The 17131-nt window shown below is 42.3% G+C and overlaps 1 protein-coding gene across 1 annotated transcript; it reads left to right on the top strand.

Moving 5' to 3' along the window:
• Positions 1 to 5185: 5185 nt before the first annotated feature.
• Positions 5186 to 5992, top strand: LOC105831924. Its single transcript, XM_036287493.1, has one exon. It carries the CDS (start codon positions 5186 to 5188, stop codon positions 5990 to 5992), a length of 807 nt encoding a protein of 268 aa, XP_036143386.1.
• The last annotated feature ends 11139 nt before the right edge of the window (positions 5993 to 17131 follow it).

Below are 17131 nucleotides of genomic sequence, written 5' to 3'. Positions count from 1 at the left end.
CGGCTCAAAAACGGTTTAAAGGACTGAAATCACCCTTCAAAGGTTGAGACATTTTTGCGTTTTCTCGATATATTACGTAAATTAAACAAAATATAAAAAAATGTTTTATACAAAAATTTTACAATAAAAGTACTTCTATCTAACTACAGTAATAAAATTTTGAAAAAAATTTTTTTTAATTGTTTTTTAATTTTTGAAAAAAAAATTTTTTCAAAATTTTATTAATATAATTAGATAGAGATATTTCTATCATAAAACTTTTGTATAATACATTTTTTGATATCTCCAATACTTTTCGAGATATATCGAAAAAAGCAAAAATCTGCTCTACATCAGGAGCAGTTTCATCCTTTAAATCGCTTTTGATTGGCACTTAAAAATTTATAAATTTATCTGTTTACCTAATTACATGTTTTTTTTTTCGTAAATGGAAAAAATGCATTGTGTATATTCCACGGTCGGTCCATGGGGGTATATGGGATCCATTAAAAAACCCACCGCTTGGACAAAAACACGAAGGGACAACATACTGTCACCGGAAACAACTAGGACTATTTCGGGGACCTAATTACATGTGTGTTTCACCTAAAGTTATATAAAAACAAACATTTTTATTTAATTGCGTTAATAAAATTTACAAGAAATAAACTTCTTTTTGGTATTTCTCATATAAAATAATTTTTTGGGTGACACATTGAAAAATTTTCGGACATCATCAATTCCTGATAGGAGTATGATTTCCATCCTTAAAATGTGTAATTATTTTTTTGAGGAATACCATAATTGTAAATACTACAAAATATAAGAATTGTTCGTAAGTAACAAATTTCTTATTTAGATAATTATAATGTTTATTAGTAATTTTGTCTGAAAATTTTTTCATGTGTCACCCAAAAAATTCCTTTATATGGAAAATACCAAAAAAATGTTTATTTCTTGTAAATTTTATTAACGTAATTAAATAAAAATGTTTTTTTTTAAATATAACTTTAAATAAAACACACATGTAATTAGATCTCCGAAAAAATCCTAGTTGTTTACGGTGACAGTATGTTGTCCCTTTGTGTTTGTGTTCATCCAAGCGGTGAGTTTTTTAATGGATACCCACATATACCTATGGACCGACCATGAGAGATACACAATGCATTTTTCCCATTCACGAAAGAAAACATGTAATTAGGTAACAGATGAATTTATACATTTTCAAGTCCCGATCAAAAACGATCGAAAAGATGAAACTACTCCTGATGTATAGAGCAGATTTTTACTTTTTTCGATAACCTCAAAAAGTATTAGAGATATTAAAAAATGTTTTTTACAAAAGTTTTATGGCAAAAATATCTCTATCTAATTACATTAATATGTTGTAAACCAATTACAACCATATCTATTATAATTGCGACACGCATCTTTCGAAAGACGTTGCAAGAAGCACCTCTTTCGAAAGACACACAAGAATCCGCCGCGCTCACGGAAGTCCCGAGTAACTTCCGTGAGATTACAACAGCGCGTTCGGAAGCAGTTCGTATCGCCCTAGAAATAGGCCCTACGTTGCAAAATCAAATCACAAGGTTACCGCGTTCCGATGTCGAAACGCTTAGCCTCGCGGAAGCTACCGACGCCCGGTCACTGGCCCCCGAAATTGCGCCAGATATTATAATATATAAACGCGACCACGCCGTGACCGAGCGGAGAGTATCATAACAGCGACCGAGCATCGTCGCATACCGTAAACCTTATCGCGAGTGTTACGTGACATCAACACAGCTGACTGTAAGCGCAAGAGAAAGAAATAAAGACAACGAACAAGCAAGTAAGAAGCGTCTTCTTTTCTCTCATACACCGAGCCGAACCTTCACCCTTTGGGTCTTAACCCTTAAGGCAGGACGAATCCCACTTACCGACGGAAAAAAATTCCCAAAACGAGCAAACGTTCACAACAAATAAAATTTAAAACAAATTTTTTTTTTAAATTAAAAAACAATAAATAATTTTTTTTTTTCAAAATTTTATTACTGTAGTTAGATAGAAGTACTTTTATTGTAAAACTTTTGTATAAAACATTTTTTTATATTTTGTTTAGTTTACGAGATGTATCGAGAAAACGCAAAAATGTCTCAATCTTTAAATGGTGGTTTCACCCTTTTAAACGAAAGGCCTTCATTGGCGCACAGTACAATTGGACACGTTGCAATTGCCCACTGTGCTATTAGACACGAAACATTGCACTCCGTTCAATTGCGCACCGTTCAATTGCGCATAGTTCGTTTGGACACAGTTCGATTGGACACCGTTCGATTGGACACAGTTCGATTGGACGCAGTTCAATTGGACACAATTTGATTGCGCACCGTTCGATTGCGCACCGTTCAGTGGCGCATCGTTCAGTAGCGCACCGTTCAGTGGCGCACCGTTCAGTTGCATACCGTTCAATTGCGCACCGTTCAATTGCACACCGTTCAATTGCGCACCGTTCAATTGCACACCATTTAAGTCGCAAACCCATGTGGTGCAGTAAATGCTTTACACACACACACACACGGGGGGGTGCAAGGGGGGCCTTCGGCCTCCCCTCCCGCACCCACCCCGTCCAAGTCGCTAACCTATGTACACATTGCAAACGCAGCCATAATGTATGAATATTTAATATGCGTTTGATTGGACGGTGTGCAATTGAACTGTGCGCAATTAAACGGTGTGCAATTGAACAGTGTGCAATTGAACGGTGTGCCACTGAACGGTGTGCCACTGAACGGTGCGCAATTGAACGATGCGCAATCGAACTGTGTCCAATCGAACGGTGCGCAATCGAACTGTGTCCAATCGAACTGTGTCCAATCGAACTGTGTCCAATCGAACTGTGTCCAATTGAACGGTGTCCAATCGAACTGTGTCCAATTGAACGGTGCGCAATTGAACGATGCGCAATGTTTCGTGTCTAATAAGACGGTGGGCAATTAAACCGTTTTTGGGCCGCTACAAAAAATTTCTAAATTCATGTATTTACCCCCTCTACATTTATGCCAAGTTTAATTAAAATCAGAATTTTCGGGTTCGCGAGGTTCCCTTGTAAGATATATACAAAATTTCAGAACAATCCATTTTTTGTTTAAATTTTTATCGATTAAAAATCATTTGACATATTTTTTTTCTAAGATTTACACCTTAAATAAACCGATATAATTTTGTTTCTTCAAAATTATTTTATAATAATAAGTCATTGGAAAGCTGAATTCTTAATTTTTCAAATCCTCCATTTGATTATATGCATAATAATCTGTTTAATTACAATAATTAATAATTTTGTCAAAAAAATGCGTTTAGATAACGCGGTGCAGACGCTATATATATACGCTGTGACGTGACGTTTTTCATCCGTCACAAGGGCCGGAATGGCCCGGCCGAGAAAGGTCATTTAGAGCCGCATCTTACTTCGAGGAGGGCGACGGCCTCTTTCTTTTTCCGGCTAATTTAATTTAGAATTTAGATCTTAACAGCGAGCGGGTGGAGTGGTGTGCCAAGATGACTATTCTGTAATTTGCGGAGCAGCCGGGATTGTCGTCGGGAAGCCTAGACGACCGAGCGGCGGGGCCCCAAACCGCAAATCAAGTCAGGTATCCAGGTTAATACCGAAATACGTAAGGAAAGTCGTGGGGAGGTCATTGCCGCTATGTCTTGTTGTAGAGAAGACAGACACACATACAAACAAAAGCGTTTATTTTGGTTCTAGGGCGAAGCCCTCTAAGAACCTAACAAGAATATAACAAGCGTGGATAAGAATGCGCAATGAAGTACAGTAGATTTGTAGATTACGGTTAAGCAAGCAGAGGTAGAGCTTTTGGAAGCTGATGCAACGCATTGTGATCGCAATTGACGGAGTGTATAAGTAATAATAGACTATCAAAAACTACTTGTGCGTCTGTACGAAAGACTGTATTTTACAACAATAGCTGAGCAACGATGTAATTACAGTATAGCAGTTGTGATAAAGCTTAGTGTGGCGGCACGCCACAGCGCGACGCGCGCGCGCGCGCACGCAGCGTCCACGGCCGGGTCAGCGGCCCCGGCGACCGCGAGTAGTGCGCGCGGCCGCCACTAGGCGAAAGCGCGGCGCCTCAACTCACAAGAAGAAATGTAACATCAGGTTTACATAAGCAGACCACCCACGGCGTGAAATCAAGCCAAGCTTCACGTATAGCGAGCTCAAGAGGGCCTATACTACGCTTGCAAGTAATTTTTGGAGAAAGTACCAACGGGCCCCGGTGATTCTGATATTCGGCACGGGCGAGCTCTCTGGTACAATTAGGAATTCCTCCGGGAGATATCACAACCAAGCTGCCCCGCTGCCGCCAACTCGGCCACCGTGGTCCTAGGGCCAATCCGGTGAGGCCGGATATCAGGAGCCCTGCGAAGCCGCTGGGAGCCCAGGAGCCGCCAATTACGAAGAGCAGCGTCCCGTGGCGACTCATCCGGATTGCTTTCTCCCCGGAGAAGCCCCGGGATCCGCGTCTTCAGCCTCGAGGTCTTCCACGCCATCCTCCGGTCCACAGGGCGACGCAGACCGCCAGCCGAGGGAAAATCACCCGAGCTTCGCAGACCACAACAACGGGTCCTGCGGTTTCTATTGGCCGGTCCACGCAAACTGCAACCGGCCCTCGGGTGATTTCAGACCGAACCACCAGAGGCACGCAGATCTCCTCCGACGAGTTTGTCACCGCTTCGCCAGCGTCTCCAGAAGCACCTACGACTCCACGGGCGCTCCCGCGAACACCCGGGAAGCATATTCCCCGGGCTCTCTTAGATAAGAAGCGAGCCGTATTCAGGGAGCTCTTCGGCAGCGACAGCGAGTAGGAGCCACCTAGTTTCCTCCGGGCACCTTCGGGTGCCGCCTAATCCTTCCACATCCTATACGGACCCTCTTCCGAGGCTAAGATTGCTGAGGAAGTCACACCCACCGAGAAGCTACTCCGAGCGACGCCTACTCCCACTAAGTCCAGTACTCACCAGCTTCCGGCTACCTCAAGAGATCTAATACACACTTACGCAATAACAAGTGTACAACCAAAGATTAAATATATCAGACACGTTTTATTATTTGTAAAAGGGGGCCTTCTGATTGAACCAAACCTAACCACGTCCCCCACACAAATTGGTGACCCCGACGTGATCTGTGAGGATATCCACCATGCCGGATTCACTGGACGACACCGTAATCGAGATGGCAGCCCCCGAAGTCGAGCGCGCAAATGTCCACCGAGTGGCATTGAAGATGCCACCTTTCTGGGCCGACGAGCCGGAACTCTGGTTCGCGCAAATCGAGAGCCAATTCACATTGAGTGGAATTACGCAGGATGCCACCCGCTACGCCTACGTCGTGTCGCACATAGAAACACGACACGCCAAAGAAATCCGGGACCTCATTACTCGACCGCCGGCGGACCACAAATACGAGAGCGTGAAGAGGGCGTTAATCCAGCGCCTATCCATCTCACAAGAGCAGCAGATCCGCCAACTCCTGGAGCACGAGGAGATAGGGGACAGAAAGCCGTCGCAGTTCCTACGGCACCTACAGTCACTTGCCAAAAACGCCATACCTGAGCAACTCCTACGGACACTGTGGATGGGCAGACTTCCCGCGCAGCTACAGGCCATCCTGGCAACTCGCACAGCCGACAACCTGGAGGAAGTCGCAGCACAAGCCGACCGAGTCTTCGAGATCACGGGAAGATCAGGAGCAGTCGCAAGTCTACAGCCTGCCACCGCCACACCGTCTACGATAGAGCAGCAGATAAAAGAACTGGCCCAGCAAGTGGCCAGCCTGAACGATCGTTTTTCACGCAGTGCCAATAAAACTAGGCAGCGTGAGAGGTCACAGAGTCGCAACCGAAAGAAACAAGAGGACAACATCTGCTACTACCACAGACGTTTCAAAGGGAAGGCCAAGAAATGCACAGCACCGTGCGAATTTAAGAAGCAAGAAGAGGAAAACTAAGTGGGCAGCCGATAGTAGCGGCCTACGGCCCCAGCCCGCAACCACGCCGCCTATTCGTCACCGATCGCGACACTAAGTTGCAGTACCTCATCGACACCGGTTCAGATGTCAGCGTCTATCCACGCACGATGACCAGAGGACGACGTTTGATCGATTCCCGGGAATTATATGCGGCTAATGGATCCCCAATATCGACATACGGAGATCTCACAATCCAGCCGAACTTGGGACTGCGACGAGACTTCACATGGCGATTCATGGTAGCAGACGTGACCACGCCTATCATCGGTTCCGACTTCCTGGCCCACTACCACCTCCTCCCGGACGTAAAAAGCGGACAACTTATAGACGCGAAAACGGGAATCAAGGCAAACGGAACCACACGGAAGTACGAGCTACGGTCAATCAAGGCAATGATAGGAAACTCACCTTATCACCAGTTGCTAGAGAAATTCCCCGTCTTAACACGGACTACAGGAACATACTGCCAGAAGCAGGCGCACAATACTATGCACCACATAAAGACAACGTCGGGACCCCCAGAAGCTTGTAGACCACGAAGATTAGCACCGGACAAATTAAAAATTGCCAAGGCTGAATTCGACCTTCTACTTAAAGAAGGGATTATACAGCCTTCGAAAAGTCCGTGGGCATCGCCATTACACATGGCTCCGAAAAAAGATAATGCATGGAGACCCTGCGGCGATTATAGAAAACTCAACGCACGAACGGTTCCGGATCAATATCCCATTCCGCACATCGAAGATTTTACGCACTCACTGGAAGGAAAGAAAATCTTCTCTACACTAGATTTGGTCCGGGCGTATAATCAGATTCCAGTGCACCCTCAAGATGTACCAAAAACGGCCATTACAACTCCGTTCGGATTGTACGAGTTCCTGTACATGCCTTTTGGACTCCGCAATGCAGCCCAGACGTTCCAACGCTTCATCAACGAAGTCACGCACGGATTAGATTTCTGTTACGTCTACATCGACGATATCCTGGTTGCATCCAGCTCTGAGGAAGAACACCTTAAACACTTAGGGGAACTGTTCAGCCGTCTTGACAGTTACGGCATACAGTTAAACCCAGCAAAATGTGTGTTCGGAGCCAACGAAATCAAGTTCCTGGGATACTCCGTCTCGGCACAGGGAACTCAGCCGTTGCCAGAAAAAGTACAGGCAATTCAAGACTTCAAAAAACCGGAGACCATTAAACAGCTAAGACAATTCCTGGGCACGTTGAACTTCTACAGACGATTCATCCCAAAGGCAGCACAAGACCAAACCACACTTCACGACGTGCTGAAAGGACCGAAAACCAAAGGGAAGACTCCAATCCAATGGACACCGCAACTCGAACAGGCGTTCCAAAACTGCAAAAACAGTTTGGCAAGAGCAACACTTTTGGCACATCCAAAGATGGAGGCGACAATTACTCTGACAACTGATGCATCCGACACCGCGATGGGAGCAGTAGTTCATCAGGAAATCAACGGGGAACGACAGCCCTTAGCCTTCATGAGTAAAAAGCTCAACCAGGCGCAGACAAAGTACAGTCCATACGACAGGGAGTTACTAGCAATATACTCCGCCGTAAAGTACTTCCGACATCTTCTCGAGGGCAGAAAATTTACCATCTTCACGGACCACAAGCCTCTAGTATACGCTTTCCAACAGGACGTCCTCCGTAGCTCGCCCAGACAAGCAAGACACTTAGACTTCATTAGCCAATTTTTCACGGATATTCAACATGTGGCCGGCAAAGACAACGTGGTGGCAGATACATTGTCACGCGTTGAATCGGTTCAACAAGCCCCCGATTTCGAGGAACTGGCAAAGTCGCAACAAGAGGATCCAGAGCTAAAGGAAATACTCGAGGGCACCGCGCAATCCTCACTCAAAATAGTTGCAACGCAGATACCAGGCTCCACGACGATGCTGTACTGTGACACCGCAACGCCTATCAAACGCCCATACGTCACGGGACCATACAGGAAGCAAATATTTCAAGCTCTGCATGGCCTGTCACACCCTGGCGTCAAGGCAACAACGAGGATGGTGACACAACGCTATGTGTGGCCTAACATACGGAAGGACTGCCACACATGGGCACAAGCATGCATACCGTGCCAAAAAGCGAAGGTGCACAAACACACAGCTTCGCCCACCGGGAATTTCCTGGGACCTACGAGGAGGTTCGAGCACATTCATATGGACATTGTTGGACCTTTGCCATCGTCCCGGGGATACAAATACTGCCTTACAATAATCGACAGATTCACGAGATGGCCAGAAGCAATACCGATCTCGGATATCACAGCAGAGACGGTATCCAAACAATTGCTGGTGCACTGGATTACTAAGTACGGAACGCCGGCACGGATTACAACAGATCAAGGACGGCAGTTCGAGTCCGAGCTATTCAAAAAGCTCACACAACTTACAGGATCCAAACACCTCAGAACCACAGCTTATCACCCGGCAGCCAATGGGATGATAGAGAGGTTCCACAGGCAATTAAAGGCAGCAATCAAAAGCCACGAAACCGAAGACTGGGTAGCAGTACTCCCGATTATACTTATGGGCGTCAGAGCCGCATGGAAAGAAGACCTGCAAGCCACGCCAGCGGAAATGGTCTTCGGAGAATCAATCCGTCTACCTGGACAATTCTTCGAAGACTCCGGCATGCCAGACAACTCAGAGGGTTTTGCAGCCCAGCTGGGGAAGATGATGAAAAACCTTCGACCACGAGTCAAGAGGCACGGGGAGAGAACCACCTTCGTACACAAGGACCTGCAGAAGACACAACAAGTCTTCCTGAGGCACGACACACCAGGAGGAGCTCTACAAGCAACGTACGACGGCCCGTACCCTGTCCTAAGCAGAGGAGAAAAGATGTTCAAGATCCGCATAAACGGACGAGCAGCCAATGTCTCCATCGACAGACTAAAACCAGCATACGTCCTCGAGCAAGAGGAGTCAGGATCCAAGCAGTCCGAACAACCTCCTGTGGAACCAGCAGAAAAACGGACGAGAAGCGGACGATTATCACGTCCTCCAGTCCGTTTCGAGGGACTTTAAGACAACCAAGGGGGTCATGTGGCGGCACGCCACAGCGCGACGCGCGCGCGCGCGCACGCAGCGTCCACGGCCGGGTCAGCGGCCCCGGCGACCGCGAGTAGTGCGCGCGGCCGCCACTAGGCGAAAGCGCGGCGCCTCAACTCACAAGAAGAAATGTAACATCAGGTTTACATAAGCAGACCACCCACGGCGTGAAATCAAGCCAAGCTTCACGTATAGCGAGCTCAAGAGGGCCTATACTACGCTTGCAAGTAATTTTTGGAGAAAGTACCAACGGGCCCCGGTGATTCTGATATTCGGCACGGGCGAGCTCTCTGGTACAATTAGGAACTCCTCCGGGAGATATCACAACCAAGCTGCCCCGCTGCCGCCAACTCGGCCACCGTGGTCCTAGGGCCAATCCGGTGAGGCCGGATATCAGGAGCCCTGCGAAGCCGCTGGGAGCCCAGGAGCCGCCAATTACGAAGAGCAGCGTCCCGTGGCGACTCATCCGGATTGCTTTCTCCCCGGAGAAGCCCCGGGATCCGCGTCTTCAGCCTCGAGGTCTTCCACGCCATCCTCCGGTCCACAGGGCGACGCAGACCGCCAGCCGAGGGAAAATCACCCGAGCTTCGCAGACCACAACAACGGGTCCTGCGGTTTCTATTGGCCGGTCCACGCAAACTGCAACCGGCCCTCGGGTGATTTCAGACCGAACCACCAGAGGCACGCAGATCTCCTCCGACGAGTTTGTCACCGCTTCGCCAGCGTCTCCAGAAGCACCTACGACTCCACGGGCGCTCCCGCGAACACCCGGGAAGCATATTCCCCGGGCTCTCTTAGATAAGAAGCGAGCCGTATTCAGGGAGCTCTTCGGCAGCGACAGCGAGTAGGAGCCACCTAGTTTCCTCCGGGCACCTTCGGGTGCCGCCTAATCCTTCCACATCCTATACGGACCCTCTTCCGAGGCTAAGATTGCTGAGGAAGTCACACCCACCGAGAAGCTACTCCGAGCGACGCCTACTCCCACTAAGTCCAGTACTCACCAGCTTCCGGCTACCTCAAGAGATCTAATACACACTTACGCAATAACAAGTGTACAACCAAAGATTAAATATATCAGACACGTTTTATTATTTGTAAAAGGGGGCCTTCTGATTGAACCAAACCTAACCACGTCCCCCACACTTAGTAAAGTCGTAGCCTTGTTTGTGTAAAAAGAGTCGTAGAAGGGGAAGGATGAGTGAGGGATTTGGCGTCGCGTCTCACAAAGGGTAACCGCTGAGTTCACGGTAGGTGTCGGTGAAGGAGATGCTCATAGAGGCTTCTTCGGAAGGAGGTTAAGAAGGTGGAGGACCTGAGCGACACAGGTAGGGAGTTCCAGAAGGAGGAGGCGGTGTAAAGGAAAGAATGTTGGAACGTGAAAGTATGGCAAGAGGGAAGTACAAGGTCAAGCGGTGTTGCGCGCGAAGCCGCACGCGACGCGGTTCGCAGGGAGATCTGATACCGGAAATCGCCCGCCAGGTAAAAAGGGCGATCCGACTGCAACGCAGCGAAAAGTAGATTGCGCATTAAGTATGCCCTCCGGTCGTCCGCCGAGAGCCATCTGAGTGAGGCATAATGGCGAGATACGTGCTCATTGTTGTGAGTGAGACAGAATCACTCCAACCATATATTATTATATTAGAATATTAAAATAATTAAGATTAATAAAAGAGTGTCTTGAACACTCTCAGAGGAAGTGTAATCTCATATTATCGCGCGAGGTATCAAGTGACATCTCGCGCAAGGCTGACCGGCCATCACACCGGTCAACGCACCGGTCAAGACTCGGAATTCTACCGATCTCAGCTTAGCAACGATTACGCCACATTTCCGGTGGAAATGCTAAAATTGCAATTTGGCGGTCTGTTGCTAAGCCCGCGAAAATTTGCCGCGCGCTGAATGCGCGCGGCCATAATCATATCGAGGGTCTATTTGCCCCTCCAACTGACACTTTCCGTGAACTATATAAACGACTGCCGATTGATGGGCAGGGGGACCAGTTATCAATCATTCACGCTAATACGCGTGTCACGTATGTACTTACTATTTCGGGTCATATAGACTTCAGCACGTAAAGACTTAATACTACATAGCGACGAAGCGTCAAACGAGCTATCAAGCTCTCGCCGAGTCTTATCACCACATGTAATTCAACACGGCGCGACATCATCGACGACCGCACGTGTTGAGAGCTAATCTGTACAATACAGAATAAATGACGCTTTTTATATAAAGACGAGAGTCTCGTTACTGGTGGACCTGGCCCTCGCAGTACTTCCTCCGCGAGTTCCAACTCCTCGGGCAGACACGATCCCGAATATATCTTTGTTGCACCGAAGGATACAACATCATCTCTTCGCAGGCCAAGGACGAAACGCACACAGGCGTTCATTAGGAGAGAACTCCAGAGCAGTAGTCGAAGATGGGGAAGATCAGAAAGCCTACTAGCAACCGAGAGACAGTTACGATGGTATTTGAGTCTCCAGAGAGCCCCATTAACACGTTCGGAAATGCTTCTTACATGCGTCCAACTGAGAGTGCTGATTAGGATTAAGCTCAGGTTGGTGGCCTGATCCACCAGCTCAATTTCAGAGCCGTTGACAGATAAGCGGAGTGAATGATTAGCCTTCAGGTCGTTTACGAAACGTGCTGAGCCCAGGAGCATCGCTTTGGTCTTACCGGCGTTGAGCGCGAGACCGTTACAACGCGACTAGTTCTCGACAGCAGCTATGTCCTCTTTGATCCTCCCCAAGGCCAACTCCAGCTCTCTAGGTGGGAAGTGAAGATAAATTTGAAGGTCGTCTGCATATAGGAGATGGTGGCAATGTCTTATGGACGAGCGCAAGTCGTCCGTAAACACCGCGAAAAGGAGCGGGCCAAGGACGGATCTTTGTGGGACACCAGCAGAGACACAGGACCACGCAGCAAAATAGCTATCAGACCCCCGGACACGCTGTAATCTATCCGAGAAATTATAGTTTTAAAAAAGCTGCTTTTTTCAAATCGCTGGAAAAAAATAAGAAAAAACTGGTTTTTTTCGAAAAATTGGTTTTTTTGGAAAAAATTACTGTTTGCTGTATATATGCGAACAGAAATGCCTGGCTGAACTAACTACATTAATTCCGAGAGGTTTCTGAGTGTATCTTTCTCTTTCCACATGTTTTCGTATTAGAAAAAAAGACACACTCTGAACTAGCGCAGTTAATGTAGTCAGACGTTATTGTTTGCGAGTGTACATTGCGCAATGAATACAATAGCATTTCAAATATATCAGTAAGTGGTTTATGTTGACTACAAATTAAAACGCGCGCGCGCGTATTATATTTATAATACTAGGTTTATAAAAACATTAATTAGAACTGCGAGAAAGGTTAAGTATTTTTTTAAAATTCCCATATAACATCGGATATTCTATGTATTTTTTTTCCATAATGTGAAAAAAATATCTTGTATGTTGAATGTATATATATCTCACATATATGATTCGAATATACATTATGGTATATAAAGTGTATATCTATTAATATATTTGATATGTATGTACAGAGTACAATGTTAAATGTATATACATCTCACATACATGATTCGAATATACATTATGGTATATAAAGTGCATATCCATTAATGTATTTAATATGTATATATAGCGTACAATGTTAAATGTATATACATCTCACATACATGATTCGAATATACATTATGGTATATAAAGTGCATATCCATTAATGTATTTGATATGTATATATAGCGTACAATGTTAAATGTATATACATCTCACATACACGATTCCAATATACATTATGGTATATAAAGTGCATATCCATTAATGTATTTGATATGTATGTACAGCGTACAATGTTAAATGTATATACATCTCACATACACGATTCCAATATACATTATGGTATATAAAGTGCATATCCATTAATGTATTTGATATGTATGTACAGCGTACAATGTTAAATGTATATACATCTCACATACATGATTCGAATATACATTACGATATATAAAGTGCATATCCATTAATGTATTTGATATGTATATATAGCGTACAATGTTAAATGTATATACATCTCACATACATGATTCGAATATACATTATGGTATATAAAGTGCATATCCATTAATGTATTTGATATGTATATACAGCGTACAATGTTAAATGTATATTCATCTCACATACATGATTCGAATATACATTACAGAATATGATGTGTATATCCATTAATGAGTTTAGAATGTATATACAGCATAAAATGTTAAGGGCCGGTTGTTCCAACTTCTTGGTAAACTTACCTATCAAGCAAGCGTGTGTCTATTTTTATTTCTTTTTTCAAATAAATAAAGAGAATCATATATTTACCTGATAGGTAAGTTTACCGAGAACTACATAACATCGGACATTCTATGTATATGCATTTTTTTCCATAATGTGAAAAAATATCTTGTATAGTATGTTAAATGTATATACATCTCATATACATGATTCGAATATACATTATGGTATATAATATGTACATCTATTACTGTATTTAGTATGTATATACAGCGCACAATGTTAAATGTATGTACATTTCATATGCAAGATATTTTTTTCTCTATAACATGAACTTGCATGCTCACGCATAAGGAGTAATTCTCGCAATCACCGCTAGGCGATGCAACTTAGCCCTTTCTCCGGACTCAAGTGATTCTCTCTTGCATATATAAGGAGATCACTTGCAACTCCGAAATCAGATCTCAAATCTCATTTTTATTAGCTACCGTGCCTCGTGTACAGTACCGCACGCAACACACAATCCCCCACAAATTTGTATCATGACATCATGTATATTCTACATATACAGGGAGTCCCAGAGCATACTGGTCACTGTTCATAAAAAGGTAGATGGGATCGAGGTGAACATAAAAGTTCAATATTGTTGTGGGTTTGGTCTGCTAATAATCGAGATATAAATTTTTTAAATTATGCGAATGAGAGCGCGCCTTGCGCGTCGAAGGAAGGGCTCGAGCCGCTCGAGCCATAGCACGGCCTACTGTTTCAAGCATTGGCTGCCGGCGGCGGCGGGGGAAAGAAGGAGAAGCGTGGCGTCGTCGCCGTTCCCACGTCTCGCCGCACCGCGCCTAAGCTCGCGTCGATGGCTGCTACGCACACTCGCGATTACATGACGAGATTATAAATTATTAATAAAAATAAGACAAATTTAAATCGTAATAAACTTTTGTAAATAAGAAAGTCGAAAGAGAGAAAGCGATGGAAACGTATGGAACCTGCAAATAATATAATATTTGCCGTATCAAATTCTCTCGTTTTTTATAGAATATTAAATTAACGAAGATTTATCACGATTGATTCTTTATACATTCTCCTTTTGTAACCATCTTATTAGAAAATTACGAAATGCACGAAATACTATCCCTAATATGCACTCTTTGTAAAATAACACGATAGAAAAATATTCACGTTTGATCTGACGACTTCAGGATAAATTATTCGATGCAACTTCTACGGCGATTATAGGTAATTAGAGATCAATGTTATGTCAAGTATCGTTAGTATGGTTAACTAGAAATGATTTTCTCTTGTATGTGATAGAGAACTTCGAATTTCTTCTATCGTCCCAGGTAGCAAGGTGACGTTAATACGACGTCAATAATTCGTCATTTAAGGTCGCAGACGTCATTTTACCAAATTAAGACGTAATAGTAACGTCATTTTTTGACCTATTAATTACGTCAGTCATTTATCCATCCTACAACGTATTTCCGACGTCATATTCTTGACTAATTAATAACGTCAGTTAATTGATCATTTTACGACGTATTAATAAGATTTTATTAGTGACTAATTACTGACGTTAACTATAATTCTTTGTAATAATTGACGATTTGACCTCAAATGACAAATTATTGAGGTCTAGTGGACGACACCTTGCTACCTATAACTATCATTATTTAAAGATTGGTTAATAAACAACATTATTAAAATTAATATAATATTTTATATAATTAATACTATCAATATTTTAGAATCATCCCAGGCAGCACATAATATTTATGATAAATATTTATTAATATTTATTAATATTTATTTTTTCAAAATATTATATAAATATTTTACACATATTTTATATATACGAAAAAAAAATCTTTATTCAACATATTAAAATATAAATTAAATATTTTATATAATATTTATGATAAATAAAAGATAAAGATTTGTATAAGTAATATTTTGTAAATATTTATAAATATTTCATAAATATTTTTATAATATTTATGATAAATCTTTATGATTTGTCAAATCTAAGACCACAAAAATATTTATAAAATATTTAGATAAATATTTATAAAATATTTAAATAAATATTATAAATATTTTATAAATATTTTATAAATATTGCGTTTTGTCTGAGGTATAATTTAGCTTTATCAAAAGAACAGAGCAAAAACATATTTCTATAAGTTATTCCACATGTTATTTTGCATATGTAAAAATCAGGAAAAAAACTATAAATTTATATTTATTTATAAAAATATTAGTTAACTACAAGTTTCATGTTTCTCGCATCTATTGAACTGATCTATAACAAATATGTATTCATGATCATCAAGTGTTCATGGATCATCACAAAGGGCTAAGTAGCGTACGATCTTCGAAGTCAAGCAACGTCGACGGCGGTTCAGAGTTGGATGGGTGACCGCGGAAGTTAGGCAATTCCAAACGTGACTATGGTGTGGTGGGTCGTGATGCTTGTTGAGAAACAACGTAGATTTTTTTTTACATTATAATTATGTTATTTCGATATTTTCATAATGCAAGTACTGCATATATAGGACATGTACCCGAAATATTTTCTAAAACGTCAAAATAACGGCTTTTACTACCTGGGATAGTCATAAAAATGACGTTAAAATGTCGTCTTTATTAAATGTAACCTAAAAACCTATGTTTTTTCATAAAAATAACAATAAAATACCGTCAAATGTACGATACTAGCTTCTTGAAAATGACGTCAATAATATGAAAATAATGACGTATTTTTGACGTCAATATATGACGTCGTTAAGATGAGACAAATGTACGTCAGTTTTACGACATTTAGACGTCATTTTATCTCGACATTATGACGTCTGGTTCGTCATAAAATGACCAAAAAATGCCGTCAATTAGACGTCACCTTGCTACCTGGGGTTAATACATTATAAGTCACTGAAAATCTGTTGTAATTAATAATGCAATTAAAGGTAGAAGAAACTGTAAGTTTTCTATGGTTATAAAAGAAAATCCTTCGTTGTGTTAACAATACATGATATTGAACATTAATTTTTAAGCATAATTATCATAGCATCGCGCCTAAGCTATCGTAAAATCGTTACATCAAGAGGGAATATTTTTCTGTGTTATTACAAAGAGTGTAACATACTATGGATAAGTATTTCGCGCATTTTAATATGACACCTCTCTCTCCCCCCCCCTCTCTCTCTCTATCTCTCTCTCTCCCCCTCTTTCCCTCTCAAACACTACGTAGTACACAAATACAATAAATATTACCACGTTTAACAACATCTTTAGTTTGTACTATTCTACTTTCATTATGTGTAATTTGAATAAAATTTTAACAATTATCATTTCTTTATATTTTTAGTGTTACACACGATCGAAAAAAAAATTATCAAAAATTATCACTAAAACTGCGATAAATAATCAGCACGATACTTTCTTTCTGAGTGTCGTATCGTGTTTAATGTTAAAAATGTTAAAAAATAGCAATCTTGTTAAAAAAATTTTATGACATTTAATGAAACTCTAATAATATTGATTGGAACTGTTGTTGAAAATGACGTTTATCGTGTTTCTGTAAATACTTTAAAGGGAAAGATATTCCTGCTAAATTACAAAGTATAAAAGTACAAAGTTCAATTTTACATACGAATCAAGAGTAAATAAAAAATTCAATAATGAATAAAAGAATTCAGAGTTTCTTCTACCTTTAATTGCATTATTAATTACGATAGATTTTCA

The sequence above is a fragment of the Monomorium pharaonis genome, chromosome 5, assembly GCF_013373865.1.
Source record: "Monomorium pharaonis isolate MP-MQ-018 chromosome 5, ASM1337386v2, whole genome shotgun sequence".
In the NCBI taxonomy this organism is placed as follows: domain Eukaryota; kingdom Metazoa; phylum Arthropoda; class Insecta; order Hymenoptera; family Formicidae; genus Monomorium; species Monomorium pharaonis.
Note: the sequence above shows the minus strand (reverse complement) of the source record. Positions and strands in the feature narration are given on the sequence as shown.

Coding starts and splice junctions, on each gene's coding strand:
- LOC105831924 (XM_036287493.1), top strand. CDS start 5,186: ATGCCGGATTCACTGGACGACACCGTAATCGAGATGGCAGCCCCCGAA.